At 42.2% G+C, this 16699-nt stretch overlaps 2 protein-coding genes across 12 annotated transcripts; one reads left to right on the plus strand and one right to left on the minus strand.

Moving 5' to 3' along the window:
• Window positions 1-2: 2 nt before the first annotated feature.
• Window positions 3-11926, plus strand: LOC139421521 (ataxin-7-like protein 3). 10 transcript variants are annotated; one of them, XM_071172491.1, is made up of 15 exons: window positions 3-52; window positions 172-215; window positions 804-883; window positions 1028-1140; window positions 1231-1363; window positions 1467-1638; window positions 1761-1861; window positions 1967-2025; window positions 2538-2583; window positions 7356-7393; window positions 7482-7550; window positions 7687-7730; window positions 9393-9464; window positions 9824-9960; window positions 10051-11926. In XM_071172491.1, exons 4-15 carry the CDS (start codon window positions 1090-1092, stop codon window positions 10248-10250), a joined length of 1122 nt encoding a protein of 373 aa, XP_071028592.1. In that variant the 5' UTR covers window positions 3-52; window positions 172-215; window positions 804-883; window positions 1028-1089; the 3' UTR covers window positions 10251-11926. The 10 variants fall into 10 exon arrangements, with proteins under 10 accessions (XP_071028592.1, XP_071028595.1, XP_071028597.1 ...); XM_071172494.1 differs by having other exon boundaries at window positions 4-52; window positions 1967-1989; XM_071172496.1 differs by lacking the exon at window positions 9393-9464 and having other exon boundaries at window positions 4-52.
• On the minus strand, window positions 11691-16603 carry LOC139421522 (transmembrane and ubiquitin-like domain-containing protein 1). Of its 2 annotated transcripts, XR_011635641.1 has the most exons (4): window positions 16242-16603; window positions 14263-14840; window positions 12027-14145; window positions 11691-11964 (listed from the first exon to the last, which is right to left on the minus strand). XR_011635641.1 is itself a non-coding variant. In XM_071172501.1 (3 exons), the coding sequence occupies exons 2-3, from the start codon at window positions 14823-14825 to the stop codon at window positions 13776-13778; spliced, it is 933 nt and encodes a 310-aa protein (XP_071028602.1). In that variant the 5' UTR covers window positions 14826-14840; window positions 16242-16603; the 3' UTR covers window positions 11872-13775. The 2 variants fall into 2 exon arrangements, 1 of the variants encoding a protein (XP_071028602.1); XM_071172501.1 differs by having other exon boundaries at window positions 11872-14145.
• Window positions 16604-16699: the final 96 nt, after the last annotated feature.

The raw sequence follows: 16699 nt of genomic DNA on the forward strand, positions 1-16699 counted from the left end.
GTCAATAACAGAAATGGCCACTCGCGAGAGGGGGCGGATCCAGAGAGCCGAGGTTTTTTCTATTTAATTATTGCATATCCAATTAAACATTAAATGTATGCACTTAAGTACAGTCACTTGATTTGATTAGAAGTTAATTTCCTTTCTCTGCCATTTTTTCCCCGACTTTAGGCCAAGTAAAACTGCACGGAGAACCTCGGTGATCGTTTAGTGAGGTCTGTTAGGGAGGAAAATGGCAGACTCTTTTTCCATTTTCTTATTTCCCTTTGACTGCTCTGCTGGATCACATTTAAATGACTAGCTAATAGCTACAACAACATGTATCATCCTAGCTAGATACAATGTAGCAAAATAATATATTGTCAATGTCCAGCTAAACTGTAACGGCTCAATCATAGATTGGTCGTTCATGGTGAGTGCGAGCTGACCAGTATGATATTCTCTGTAAAGAAATCATTGAAATAATTGTACGTACACGTATTAGTAAGATTATGTGCAATGAGCTGATTTGTTAGCTAGCTATGTTTTTGCTATCGGTAGCAGATATTAGGAAAATATTTGTTTTGCTAACTAGATAGCTCATTTGCTGTCTATCAGTTGTAACTGCGTTCTATCCTAGCTAATATCGAACGTTAGCGCAAGCTAACACGTAGTAGCCGTGTCTTAATGCTCACTCTAGTCTCTAGACAATACAACTGTTCTGGCTTTACTTAATTTTTTGTTCTGGTTCTGTCTTGTATTGTGTAGCCGCAACACCAAATTTACTAATTCAGTGAAATTTATTTGTTTATTTGTTTCAACAGCTAACCAAAACAATATCAGGCAGTCACCTCTGCCAACTATTAGCGAAGAAGAGGTCTCAACTGAGTGTCGGTGCTCCTTTGTAAGTGTTGATTCAGTCTCAGTCTGGGACTTTTGTTGGGTTTTGTCCAACAAATGGATAATCTCTTGTCTCATCACTTATTTTTTATTGTTTGAATGACTGAGGTATTTTAAATCACTAAATGTGTGCATTTCCTGTTTTCAGCTCTGTTGTCCCCCATAGCTGTGCCATGTAGAAGGCAGTGATTCGCCCTTCAAATTTTGCAAATGAAAATGGAGGATATGTCTCTGTCGGGCCTGGACAACACCAAGCTAGAGGTGAGTAGTGGACTACACTTGCTTTAAAACAGGAAGTTGCTCATGTAGTTTCCTTTCCTTTGTGACTTTATTTTTTTCTGCCCTCCACAGGCCTTGGCTCAGGACATCTACTCGGACCTGGTGGAGGACGCCTGTTTGGGCCTTTGTTTCGAGGTGCATCGTGCTGTCAAACAGGGCTACTTCTTCCTGGATGACACGGACCAAGAAAGCATGAAGGACTTTGGTTAGGACCAGAGTGCTTTCTCCTGGGTCTGGTTATCTGGTTCATCTCTCTGCCTTTAATTTGTTAGTTTATCTTTCATGTATGTTCTCGCCTTGCTCCGTAGAAATCGTTGACCAACCAGGAGTGGACATTTTCGGGCAAGTGTACAATCAGTGGAAAAACAAGGAGTGTGTGTGTCCCAACTGCAACCGGAGCATTGCTGCGTCCCGCTTTGCCCCTCATCTGGAGAAATGCTTGGGCATGGGGCGCAACAGCAGCCGCATCGCCAACCGCAGGTCAGCAAGGGGCACTGGACATGGACAGTGGACACTACACTACAATGTAACAAAGAAAACAAACCAATACATTCCTCAAGTGATTGGGCAATTCTGATAATTTTCTTGATATTGGTCTACAGAATAGCAAGCAGTAACAACATGAACAACAAATCAGAGAGCGATCAGGAAGACAATGATGATGTCAATGACAATGACTGGTCGTATGGCTCAGAAAAAAAAGGTGAGAATAAAACAAGTGTGAATCCCTGTCTGAATGTTTTTTTGTGACTTTAGCTGAACAAGCACATCTATGCTTGTCTTACACCCCTCTATTTTCCCTCTACAGCTAAGAAGAGAAAGTCAGATAAGGTATTTTTACATTCTTTGAAACAACATATACCTTTGGTAAGTTTCATTGCTGTGGAGATTCATGTTCTGTATGTTGTGTTTTTGTCCACATGTAATTGCAAGGGGGCCAATAGATACAAAATAACCTTAAGGATTTCTGGTATCCCTCTGTCCTTTCTGCTAGGGCCGGGATGATACCAGTATCGCATTACCCGTTAGTGTCGTGGCAAGGAAATCATTAAGTTGTTATCCAGTCACATGTATTTATTTTATAAGCTATAGTGCACATTTTACAAAAATCAACTTTTTAAAGGACCAAATAGTTTGCTCTGCTTTGTTTGAATTTTTCCCATGGATTTTTTTTTGCCATACTGGTATTGTCACAGCCCTACTTTCTGCTTACAAGCATGACAAGGATGAACATTTTAGATTTTTTTTACAAATTCAATTGGATCAAGTGTGCTTCACTTTTCCTGTTGCATGCTTCACTAGTTGTTTGTGATATGTTCATCTAGATTAGTGTGAATCTAAATTGACAGTTCTTCTCTTTTTGTGTATTATTTCCTTAGAATCCAAATTCACCCAGAAGATCAAAATCTGTAAAGCATAAAAATGGTGAGTATAACATTACCTCTTAGAACCCATGTAAGATGCAGGTTAAGTGACAAACTATAAGCTGTGTGTCGTTTACATTTCCCATCTGGAATGTAAATATTTTCCAATTGAAACACATGATTAGAATGGCATTTTTCTTTTTTTAGTCTTAGTGGCAATCGGCAGTTAAAACAATAACAAGGCATCGTCGCCGCCCCTTATTCTGTAAAAAGCTGAGGGATTGTGCTAGAAATGTTTTACTACTCAAATTAAGAAAGAGCTATGGATGCAAGGACTGACCATTGTGATATCTAGTTTTGAGGCTGTATAGTGTTTTGTTAACAAACATTGGAGTACAACAACAAGTTCTGATGGGGTATAACAGTTTCAGTTATATTCTTCAAGAATCAATGGGTACATATCATTACTTTATAAATCCTAAAATGGATGTAGCAACTGCAGATTGCCCCATTTTTTTTTAATTGTCATTTGTCAATATCATTTCTCAATCAGCATTTATTTTACTGAAATTCACACTGATATTCATACTTAATTGCATACATTATTGTTTATATAATGCATTCTGATATACAGAATATTATACAGTGCATTGCGAAAGTATTCGGCCCCCTTGAACTTTGCGACCTTTTGCCACATTTCAGGCTTCAAACATAAAGATATAAAACTGTATTTTTTTGTGAAGAATCAACAACAAGTGGGACACAATCATGAAGTGGAACGACATTTATTGGATATTTCAAACTTTTTTAACAAATCAAAAACTGAAAAATTGGGCGTGCAAAATTATTCAGCCCCCTTAAGTTAATACTTTGTAGCGCCACCTTTTGCTGCGATTACAGCTGTAAGTCGCTTGGGGTATGTCTCTATCAGTTTTGCACATCGAGAGACTGACATTTTTTTCCCATTCCTCCTTGCAAAACAGCTCGAGCTCAGTGAGGTTGGATGGAGAGCATTTGTGAACAGCAGTTTTCAGTTCTTTCCACAGATTCTCGATTGGATTCAGGTCTGGACTTTGACTTGGCCATTCTAACACCTGGATATGTTTATTTTTGAACCATTCCATTGTAGATTTTGCTTTATGTTTTGGATCATTGTCTTGTTGGAAGACAAATCTCCGTCCCAGTCTCAGGTCTTTTGCAGACTCCATCAGGTTTTCTTCCAGAATGGTCCTGTATTTGGCTCCATCCATCTTCCCATCAATTTTAACCATCTTCCCTGTCCCTGCTGAAGAAAAGCAGGCCCAAACCATGATGCTGCCACCACCATGTTTGACAGTGGGGATGGTGTGTTCAGCTGTGTTGCTTTTACGCCAAACATAACGTTTTGCATTGTTGCCAAAAAGTTCAATTTTGGTTTCATCTGACCAGAGCACCTTCTTCCACATGTTTGGTGTGTCTCCCAGGTGGCTTGTGGCAAACTTTAAACTACACTTTTTATGGATATCTTTAAGAAATGGCTTTCTTCTTGCCACTCTTCCATAAAGGCCAGATTTGTGCAATATACGACTGATTGTTGTCCTATGGACAGAGTCTCCCACCTCAGCTGTAGATCTCTGCAGTTCATCCAGAGTGATCATGGGCCTCTTGGCTGCATCTCTGATCAGTCTTCTCCTTGAGGGACGGCCAGGTCTTGGTAGATTTGCAGTGGTCTGATACTCCTTCCATTTCAATATTATCGCTTGCACAGTGCTCCTTGGGATGTTTAAAACTTTGGAAATCTTTTTGTATCCAAATCCGGCTTTAAACTTCTTCACAACAGTATCTCGGACCTGCCTGGTGTGTTCCTTGTTCTTCATGATGCTCTCTGCGCTTTTAACGGACCTCTGAGACTATCACAGTGCAGATGCATTTATACAGAGACTTGATTACACACAGGTGGATTGTAATTTATCATCATTAGTCATTTAGGTCAACATTGGATCATTCAGAGATCCTCACTGAACTTCTGGAGAGAGTTTGCTGCACTGAAAGTAAAGGGGCTGAATAATTTTGCACGCCCAATTTTTCAGTTTTTGATTTGTTAAAAAAGTTTGAAATATCCAATAAATGTCGTTCCACTTCATGATTGTGTCCCACTTGTTGTTGATTCTTCACAAAAAAATACAGTTTTATATCTTCATGTTTGAAGCCTGAAATGTGGCAAAAGGTCGCAAAGTTCAAGGGGGCCGAATACTTTCGCAAGGCACTGTATGTGTGGTCTCATGGTATTTTGTTTGTCGGAGTTGTAGTAATGCTCTAGAGTCCAGACTCTCTGTAGCCTTGAAATGGAAGTGTGTAGTCGAACAAAGAGCCCACTCCTGAACACACCCAATTTATGGCCCTACTTTGTGTGTGTTTGTGTGCGTGAAAGTTTTAGAGTAGTTGGTTGAATGGTTGGGGATGTTTTACACTCTGCTCGTTTCAGCATTGCTGGAGCCAAAGCTTTGTTGCAGATCAGGAAGCTCCATGCGTGCTGTTGAGAGATGATGCATTTCCTCGGTGATCAGAAGGGGCTGGTTACTGCCAGGCCAGGTCTATAATGCCCTCCCCCGCTTCAATGTAGGGTCAAAGGTCAACCCGAGAAGAATCTGGGAAAGACCCCTGCCGTTTTAGGGACAGTATATCAGGAAAAGAGTGCCTGGAGTTTGAACTTTCATTCCTAAGGAAATGAACCTTAGCAGAGACCCAGGGTGTCTCCAAAATCCTCTATTGAGAATGTTAATGTGGCCTTCTGGATTCTTCACGATAGATGGCCATTGAAGGAGTCTGCTGCTTAAATCCAGGTCAAATGCACAATGTTGGCAGAATACAGACGTAGTGCAGTATGAAAAGGATCACAATGTTAGCAGAATACAGACGTAGTGCAGTATGAAAAGGATCACAATGTTAGCAGAATACAGACGTAGTGCAGTATGAAAAGGATCACAATGTTAGCAGAATACAGACGTAGTGCAGTATGAAAATGATCGCAATGATGGCAGAATACAGATGTAGTGCAGTATGAAAAGGATCACAATGTTAGCAGAATACAGACGTAGTGCAGTATGAAAATGATCGCAATGATGGCAGAATACAGACGTAGTGCAGTATGAAAAGGATCACAATGTTAGCAGAATACAGACGTAGTGCAGTATGAAAAGGATCACAATGTTAGCAGAATGCAGACGTAGTGCAGTATGAAAAGGATCACAATGTTAGCAGAATACAGACGTAGTGCAGTATGAAAAGGATCACAATGTTAGCAGAATACAGACGTAGTGCAGTATGAAAAGGATCACAATGTTGGCAGAATACAGACGTAGTGCAGTATGAAAAGGATCACAATGATGGCAGAATACAGACGTAGTGCAGTATGAAAAGGATCACAATGTTAGCAGAATACAGACGTAGTGCAGTATGAAAAGGATCACAATGTTAGCAGAATACAGACGTAGTGCAGTATGAAAAGGATCACAATGTTGGCAGAATACAGACGTAGTGCAGTATGAAAAGGATCACAATGTTAGCAGAATACAGACGTAGTGCAGTATGAAAAGGATCGCAATGTTAGCAGAATACAGACGTAGTGCAGTATGAAAAGGATCACAATGTTAGCAGAATACAGACGTAGTGCAGTATGAAAAGGATCACAATGTTAGCAGAATACAGACGTAGTGCAGTATGAAAAGGATCACAATGTTAGCAGAATACAGACGTAGTGCAGTATGAAAAGGATCACAATGTTGGCAGAATACAGACGTAGTGCAGTATGAAAAGGATCACAATGTTAGCAGAATACAGACGTAGTGCAGTATGAAAAGGATCACAATGTTGGCAGAATACAGACGTAGTACAGTATGAAAAGGATCAGAAGCAGCATTGAAGATGAGGATAAGCAATTAAGATACAAAGCAAAGGCCGACTTCGTGCTCCACAGTCTCCTGTTTGCTTGATGATTTTAATTTGACATGGATCATGGTGCAAAGTTAATGAGCTGAGAATGACTTACAGGAAGCTGACAATTGTGTGCAATAAATCACAGTTCAGCCACCAGTTTTCAGTTCTTTGTATGTAATATATCAATTTATTTTCTGTATTGTGTTATATATTGTTTAACTCGTTCAACACTTGAGTGAAAAAATCATGTCAGATGATAGACTACAGTCATGTCTACAGTCATGTCTCTAAAGCAGACCAGCTGTTTATCTCTTAGTTTCTCAGGTGACTCAACAAGTCCTCTTGTGCATTATCCTATCCATTATCCACTTGACATATTCATGCTTTTGTTTGCATTTGTTTTTGTTGTTTGTATCATGTCTTCATTGATTCTTGATTTCCTGATTGTCCCTGTTTCTTTAAATGGAGCTGAAATGAAACGGTGCTGCTATCTTCTATGGAGCGTCAAGGATGTTCCTATGTAATAAATGACCTGAACTCAATCCACACCAGTTTGATCGACCTGTCATTTGTGGTTTTGGCCCTTAAAGTGCTGCTCAATTTCAATCACAGATTGATTAAACCATTCAAATATATTTTGCCTTATGCTTGCTATTGCAGCACGTACATAATAATCAATTATGTTCTCTTACCTCACTGGTCAATAGCTAGAGAGACCTTTCCTTCAACCCCTCATAAACTGTACATTTTACATATGTTTTCTCAGACATAGGAATCAATGTGACATGTAATATTGTGGATATTGCACTAAATGTAATCACTGCTTTATTTCATGGTTGGTGGTGGTTGTGTGCATCATCTGTGTCCTTGGGAGTCTGGCAATTAGACTGATAGATCATATGCTGTTCTCTTTTTCAGGGGAGCTTAGTAATAGTGTCAATGCAGATCCATACAAGGTAACCAGAATCCATTTTTCTGATGGTTCACACCTACATATCTATTAGTGTGTTGATGTCTGTTATCGTTCTCTCTCCCTCACTGCAGTACAACTATAACACTGGCATCAATTACGAAACTTTAGGCCCTGACGAACTGAGGTCTCTGTTGACAACAGTGAGTCATTTTAATTGATCCATTCTACCATCCATCCACAAGTCTAACTGTATTGGATCATATCTAAAATCTCAAGACATTTATCAGCAGTGTGTATGACTGGCTTGTCTCTAACTACACTGCCCCCTGTCTGCAGCAATGTGGAGTGATCTCAGAGCACACCAAGAAGATGTGCACCAGGTAGGGATTACTCTGCACGCAAACACAGCACATGCACCTCTAATAGTTTTGTCATTTCCACCTAATGTCCTATCAGCTACACGGAGTGCACACACAAACCTTTATCACACAAACTCATTAATACTTTTTGTATCTCAAGCGCTGGCACTAGATGTTAGCTTGAGTCAAAGTTGCTGATTATGATCATGATGAGCCATTCAGGGTTGCACTGGTTCAGACAGACATCTTCCTGGAAGTTTGATGTCAATGTCTGTACATCCTGTGTCCATTCCTCAGCCTGCCCCTTAGTATGGACCTTACCAGGTTCTCAGAGGTGTTTGTTAAACTAGCTAGTCAAGAAGGTCTTCCGTGACTTGAATGACGTGTGTTCCGGACAAGTGGTAAACCTGTGGCCCAACTCCATTATGGAGGCTGCCAACAGACACTTATGGTTACTGTTCTGCATGTTGTTTCTGTGAGACCTTTAACATGATCAGTTTCATTGGTGTGTTGTGATCATGTGTAGTTGGGACTGATTTTTGGGGTACACAAGTGGCAACTCTATATGATTCTCAATTATTTTCCATTTCCTTTATAACATACAGTATTTATTAGATGATTGGGGTCAGTTATTGACTAATTTCCTTCTTTAAAAAAAAAAATGTATACTGAACAAAAATATAAACTAAACATCTAAAGTGTTGGCCCCATTTTTCATGAGCTGAAATAAAAGATCCTAGAAATGTTCCATACGCACAAAAAGCTTGTGTGTATTAATGTGTTTACATCCCTGTTAGTGGGCATTTCTCCTTTGCCAAGATAATCCATCCACCTGACAGGTGCGGCATATCAAGAAGCGGATTAAACATAATGACCATTACACGGTGCACCTTGTGCTGGGGACAATAAAAGATTAGTCACACAACACAATTCCACAGATGTCTCTAGTTTTGAGGGAGCGTGCAATTGCCAGAGAATTTAATGGTTATTTCTCTACAATAAGCTACCTCCCAACGTAATTTTAGAGAATTTGGCAGTACATCCAATCGGCTTCACAACCGCAGACAACGTGTAACCACGTCAGCCCAGGACCTCCACATCCTGCTTCTTCACTTGCGGGGTAATTTGAGGAGTGGGAGGGGGGGTAGTGAAAAGTATTTCTGTCTGTAATAAAGCCCTTTTGTGGAGATAAAACTCATTCTGGCTCCCCAGTGGGTGGACCTACAGTAATGCCACCCATGGCTGCGCCCCTGCCCAGTCATGTGAAATCCATAGATTAGGGCCTGATTTCCTTCTATGAACTGTAACTTGGTAAAACCGTTGAAGTTGTTGCATGTTGCGTTTATATTTTTGTTCAGTATAATACCAAATCGTGTAAAATTAGTGAAACAATTAATATTTGATTGGACAGATATTTTCCAATTGGACTATGTAAGACCCTGATTGGACACTGCCTGCCATACGTGGTGAGAGACGAACTGGACACTGTCAGTGAGCAAACGTTAATCTCTAACCTCCAAACTCTCATGACACCTGACCCATCATCTGATTGGTCACTGGCAGTGTCTGTTTCTGTCTCTCTCCCACTCTTGTCTCTGCCGTGGCCCTGGGTAGGCGGGGCCACTGTGCATTGTGGGCAGGTGTTTCTCAGGTGTTTGTAATGCCACGTTGTGTCCCTGCCAGGTCCCAGCGGTGCCCCCAGCACACGGACGAACAGAGGAGGGCCGTCAGGGTGTTCCTCCTGGGGCCGTCCGCGTGAGTGTGCCACTCCCCTGCCCCTCAGGCCTCCATTGGTTCTGACTGGTTTATTCCTAGAACTGATATATTCAATCTTGACTGGTGCCTGTGGTGTCCCTAAATGTACAGGTGTTTGCTTGAGGAGTTGTATTGAATGACTATGTATTTATTGTGGATGTTTTGTGCCAGTTGTTAGATGGACAGGCCTTATCATTGAGGGTGGACTATGTTAGTTAGCTACTGTATGAGCACTCATGGGGCCAACTGTATGGCCTGGATGTGTACTACAGTAGGTGTGCTGTATGGCAGATTGAATGGCTCCACCATGTGTTGCTGTCTGTGGCTGGTCTGATCTGAGCGGCTGTTGTCTCTGTCAGGTCGTCTCTGCCCGATGCAGACACGATGGTGGAGAGTGACTGCTACGACGCCTCAGACGGACAGGTTCTCATGAGTCGCCTACAGTGGGATGGATCCTCAGACATCTCCCCCTCCGATTCAGCCTCCTCCAAAGCCAGTAAGAGAACCGAATTCAGGTCCACATTCTGTACGTTCATACAGTGGAAGTCGGTCTCATCTCATCCCCTGCTCTCGATCTCTCTACCAGGCACCAACAACTCAGATTCTAAGAAGCCCAAGAAGAAGAAGAAGACGTCTCTTGGCCTAAACAGCACAGGAGGAGGGGGCGGCAGTGGGAGTGGAGGGGGCAGTAGCTCCCAGAGTAGTCTAGTAGGCCAATCCAACAGAAAGAAGAAGCCCAAGCTTCCTGTTCCCCCTGCCCCCAGTATCTATGACAACCTAAACTAGGGTAGTCCCAGTCTGCCCCCACCCCCCCCTCTCAGAGGCAAAGATGATAACCCATTAACTCACATCCACTCACTCACACATTAATATCAGCTCTGATTATCCCAGGGGTTGTAACTTCTCTTTTTTCATAACTGGACACAGCACCCCTTCATTTGAACGCCATTCTTATTTGTTTGTTGTTGAAGACAATATTTTGCAATTCCAGTTATAAAGAAACATGGATTGTTCACTTTATGTTTTTGTTAATCAGTGATTTAGGCTTCAGACATGGACCAATCACACTCCGCTTTTTTGCACTCTGATCTGTTTTCTCCTGAAAACAAAACATTGCTTTCTTTTTTGACTCTGTCTCTGTTTAGGAGGGGACTTGTGGACGAATTGCATCACCTTACGACTACAGCGTTGTTATTGTGGTGGAGGATGTCAGTGCCATCTTGTTGTTTCACCAGTATTGGGGTACTTGATGGTGGCTTTATCCGTACTAGCATTGTATTGCACAGTGGTGTATGTGTGTATGAATGTTTGTTGTGTAAAGTTGACTGTTTTCCATGTTGTGGGTGTGTGTGCGTGATTTAAGTTGTTTTCAGATTACTATGCATATCTGAATGTGCCATTGTGGTAGAGTCAGTATATGTGTTATTTTGTAGATTTAACTTGTTTGGTTTACATTGACTGTGTCAAGTGAGAATGTGTATTTAATGTCTGCACTCAGTAAATTGTAAATGCAGATGTTGACGTGTTTTTATATACCGATACATGTGGTATGATGACCTATGTAAAAGAATCATGATTTAATTGGATACTGTTTACATACACGGTAACCTCTCTACCATACACAGCTTCATGCTTAACAGTGCTTCTTCCCTGTCTATCTTTACTGTTTCATACTCAGTCTGAAGTTGCTCTAACCTGCTTCTGCTGCAAATCACAATATCACTCTATACAAGTTGTAGATCTCGCATTGCTTTCTGTTGAATAATGCTAAAGTATAGTGGAGTCAACCTGCTTTTCCCCCCAATAATACTCTAGGTCAATCTGCATCACTTGACTTGCTTTAAAAGTCTGTCTCTGCTTATGTGCAGTGTCTATGCGCTTGTAGGAATTCAAATCCGCCGCCTGCAACAGAAGTGCCATGGCTGTTGCATGGGATATTTCAGACTGTTATTCTTGCCATTTTCAGTTTTACTCTAGCTAACGAGTTAAGTTCGATATATGTTGTTATTCATTCCTGTTTGAGGGGCCCACCAGACTATACTTGCTAGGGAGAATCTTATATACCCTGAGCTTTCATTTAGAACAATCAGCCAGTGATTAAGTATGACATCACTTTAATGTGCACTAAAAGAATCAACCTTCACGTGAAAAAACACCTATTTTGGTTATGGCTCATTTCATTTGTCCCTCTTTGCTGACAGGGTAAAGAATGGCCTGTATTACTAATGCTGTGTAACTGTTTATTTGTGTGTATCAGTGTGTCTCTGAACAATATGAGTGTGGACAAATGACGCAATAGAAAGTGTCTTCACAAAACAAAAACAACTTTTTTCATGCACGTGTGTGTGCATGTGCAAATATGTCAATTGTATATTGTGACGCACAGCTAGGTTTTCTTTATATCTCAGTTTCCCAAGTGTACAGAGGTTTCTTTGTCTGAGTAAAATTAAGTGTCATTCAGATTTCTTGCGTTCTGTCATTTTGTCCAATATCAGACATACTCCCTCTTTACACAGGGACTGATTGGTTTGAATGTCTTTAAATCTGAAGCCAGAGGAAAACAATCAAACTTAAGGGATAAAGAGATTTTCCCTCATCTGTGTTAAATTCCCCAACAGAAGTCCTGATGTGTCCGATGTGGTTTCATCCCATTCATTCTATGTACAGTAAATACATATTTACAGTATTTTCTAAACCAAACATGTTGCTTATTTTCATGCATTAACTTATATGGTTTAAAATAACTAAAGATATTAGCGTAGAGAAATTCAAGCAACAAAAATCCTTACAAATGGTTTTGCCTTGCAATAAGGCAGTCGTTACAGTCCACAATAACAAAGGTGAAAGCTCATTTCCAAAGAACTGGAAAGAAAGTAGAAATATAACCACCACTCCATACATAGCGAGTGGTTTCAAAGTTGCTCTAGAGTCAAGTCTTTAGTTGTATAATCTTCATTTTGTTTCTGTTGCAAATGAGGAAATGAATTGCTCGTTCAAACACGTACTACAAAAAGAAAACATTTCTGGAACGTTAACATGTATATAATGAAAAGAGTATGTGGCCATAATGTGAAGAGATGCATTATCCTAGGTCTAGATTCAATCAGATCAAGTGTTAACCGGCGATAGCCGACACGCGCATAGCTGATTTCTGGCGGTGCACCTGCGTTGGAGCTGTCAAATCTGTGAGTGGCTGCTCTTTATCATTATCACGAAGCCACACCTGTCCTACTTGCATTAGAAGTTCAGAACGAGAACGTGTAGGCTAGATAGAAATGACGCTCAAATTGAAAATAATTCAAATAAAGATTTCTAATCAGCCACATCGAGGTGTAGATTACATCTCACATTCCATTGTTCGAACTTGTAAACAAGGCTCCGTGGTATTTACTTAAAGCAGAGCACGGTTTCGACTGCTACAGTTTTGCAGTTTAACTGACGCTCAGCCCAGAAGGACAATTTCCATACACGGCCACATAGATAAGTCAGATTTCAAAATTCATAATAAGACACTTAGGTCATCACCTTTGTGCACAAATCATCCATTGAATTATTCAAATATTTGTAGCTGATGCCAACATTTTATATTCATCAGTCTGCCATGTTTTTGGATGATGTCTGCGCTGCTCCCTGTGCACACTGAGTGCTAGTGTGCATGTGATGTTGATCTGTATAAACTGGATTCAACCCGGATATAGACGGACATGAATTGGCGTATGCGAACGTGAGTAGATAACCTTGAAAACATAAGGCGGACATCTTGGGTGCAGTCTCCAGTTCTTATACTTCAGTGGATTTGACAGCACTAACACAGTTCCACCTCCCACACAATTTCTATACTGATGTGGGCTTAAGCGGATCTGATTGAATAGAGACCCTAATTTCTGAGAGCAACCTAACACAGAACAGGCTATGTGAAGCCAAACTGACCAGAAGATGTTGCTGACACAGTGGACCAAGCAGCCTGTGGTCCTGGGTGTGATGCTGATGGTTCTGCCCTATAAAGGACCAACAGGAGCTGGACCCACTCAATGTTTTTCTGAGAAACAAAATTACCACTCAGTATTATCTCTGCTTCATACTAACAAACACACATTCCAGATAACTTAAATCTCTGCACATACAATCAATCTCATATTATGCTATTTGCTGGTGCATGCACAAACACAGGCACACCCACTCTTAGGATTCCAGTTGAGCTCTATGGTGTCTGAGGCAGAGGCCCCCTGACTCCATTCTCCTGACACAGTTGTTTTTCCCTCTCATTCTCCTGCCCAGATGAGGGCCCTTCCATTCTGCCTCCTCTCCTGCTCACCGGCTGTGCATTCCAAAGATGAGGAAGCTGAAGAACACAGTGACTCCCACCAGGGAGATGGTAGCAGGGGCGGTGAAGAACTGACGGTAGTTGATGCGGAAGTACCAGACCACGGCTAACATCACCACAAACACAGGCACCACCAGGCTGCTGGTGCTCAGAGCCAGGCCTGCAGCCCTGATTCCCCCACTAGCCCCAGAGCGAGCTGCCTCCTCTGGGCTGGCCTCCCGCAGCACCTGGGACACGTGGCAGTGGATCACACTGTTGTGAGAGATGTTGAGGGAGAGCAGAGTCCGTTTGGGATCCTGAAGCAGCTGGCCCTGGTAGATCAACTTGATCTGACGCTCCCGCCCTGAGAAGTGCTTACTAGAGGGGAGAAAGAAATGTCTCTGTAAGACTGTATGGAGAGATATGCATGTTCAATAAATCAAAAAAAGGTTAAACACAGAAAATACATAATGAGAGCTGCCATATCATAATAACCTCTTCAGTAGACCCACTGTATCCTGGGGACTCAGGACTGCCACCTCTTCTGTGTCATTCAGGAACTTCAAACGAACCGTGATGCTGGTGCAGGAGACCACTGGGCTCAGCTTCTGAACCTTGTCTTCTTCCTCATAGTCCTTCTCTTCCTCATCATCTTCATCATCATCATCATCAGGCTGGTATGTCTGAGGTTTCTTCCCCTGGATATTCAACAGCAGGTCAACTCCAGCCCCTGCAGTCCCCTCTCCTGTTATCTCACCATCTTCCCTCTCAGACCCAGGCTCCCCCTCCTCTGGCTTGTTCTCCTGGGAGGGTGGAGGTGTTTGCTGCTCTGGTGTGTCTGCACTGGGTGGCCCTCCACTGTAACTGTCATGGCCCCCCAGCCCGATTAGAGAGGCGTGGGCCCCGACTGTAAGGATGGTGCTCAGGATGTGGTCTCCCCGATCTGCCACTTGCGTGGAGAGCCAAGCCAGGACCAGGGCCAAGACCAGGAGTAACACACTGCTTACTGCAGCCACCTCGTCTCCCATCCCGTCCATTGTCAGTGCACACACTGCCATCTCTGTCCTTAGTGTCTGTTGAAAAGTAAAAGAGAAGTGAAAGAAGTGCATAGATACATATGAGTAGAAAGCCTATGAGCAGAGACCTGTATTACAACTGTCAGGGACAAAGACCTGTATTACAACTGTCAGGGACAGAGACCTGTATTACAACTGTCAGGGACAAAGACCTGTATTACAACTGTCAGGGACAGAGACCTGTATTACAACTGTCAGGGACAGAGCCCTGTGTTACAACTGTCAGGGACAGAGCCCTGTGTTACAACTGTCAGGGACAAAGACCTGTATTACAACTGTCAGGGACAAAGACCTGTATTACAACTGTCAGTGACAAAGACCTGTATTACAACTGTCAGGGACAGAGACCTGTATTACAACTGTCAGGGACAAAGACCTGTATTACAACTGCCAGGGACAGAGACCTGTATTACAACTGTCAGGGACAGAGACCTGTATTACAACTGCCAGGGACAGAGACCTGTATTACAACTGCCAGGGACAGAGACCTGTATTACAATTGTCAGGGACAGAGACCTGTATTACAACTGTCAGGGACAGAGCCCTGTATTACAACTGTCAGGGACAGAGCCCTGTGTTACAACTGTCAGGGACAGAGCCCTGTGTTACAACTGTCAGGGACAGAGCCCTGTGTTACAACTGTCAGGGACAGAGCCCTGTATTACAACTGTCAGGGACAGAGCCCTGTATTACAACTGTCAGGGACAGAGACCTGTATTACAACTGTCAGGGACAGAGACCTGTATTACAACTGCCAGGGACAAAGACCTGTATTACAACTGTCAGGGACAGAGACCTGTATTACAACTGTCAGGGACAAAGACCTGTATTACAACTGCCAGGGACAGAGACCTGTATTACAACTGTCAGGGACAGAGACCTGTATTACAACTGCCAGGGACAGAGACCTGTATTACAACTGTCAGGGACAGAGCCCTGTATTACAACTGTCAGGGACAGAGCCCTGTATTACAACTGTCAGGGACAGAGACCTGTATTACAACTGTCAGGGACAGAGATTAAGTGCTACTTCAAAGCAACCGTCTATAGTTTCTTAAGTGATGGCCTGGCAATATTGTCACAAAAGTTAGCTAACAAACCATCTAACTAATGTCAACCCAGTTAAAACGTCACTAATGTGTTTACTACTACATTTTGCATCCGTTGGAGAACTGGCTAGATACAGAGTAATTCTTTTTTTCAATGTTTATGCTAACGTTAGAAGACATATTGGTAGGTTACTAGCTAGGTATTAGGTAAGCTAGCTAGCTAGTAATAGCAACAAGGACAACCTTCGTTTGCTAACTTTCACTACATTGTCAAAATGCTTTCTATAGATGTTCTTATTAAATGCACACACTAGTTATATACGCATTTGAATATAAGAGGTGCGCTTACCTGCTATGTAGTCAAATCATGTTTGACGAAATGCTACCATGCTAATTTAGCCACAGCCCCGATAATAAAACTGGAGTAGAGGGCCACATAAACACAGATGACGTTACGCCACCAGCACGTAGGTCGGTTAGTGCTCTCTGTGATCCTTGGGACGTCCAACTCTTGTGTAGCTGGTACGCAAACGGGCACAAGCAAGGAAACAAATAACGGTATAATTCTAAAATATTAAAAAGTGACTTCCTCTCCTCGCATCCTTTATGTGCTGAAAATAGAGTACAGATGAAAGAAATAGTGTACCTGTGGTGGTTGCTTTCACCGGTGCAGGGTAGCCTAGTGGTTAGAGCGGTGGAAGGTTGAAAGTTCAAACCGCAAGTTCAAACCCCCGAGCTGACAAGGTACAAATCTGTCGTTCTGCCCCTGAACAGGCAGTTAACCCACTGTTCCAAGGCCGTCATTGA

The sequence above is a fragment of the Oncorhynchus clarkii genome, chromosome 12 (assembly GCF_045791955.1).
Source record: "Oncorhynchus clarkii lewisi isolate Uvic-CL-2024 chromosome 12, UVic_Ocla_1.0, whole genome shotgun sequence".
In the NCBI taxonomy this organism is placed as follows: Eukaryota; Metazoa; Chordata; class Actinopteri; order Salmoniformes; family Salmonidae; genus Oncorhynchus; species Oncorhynchus clarkii.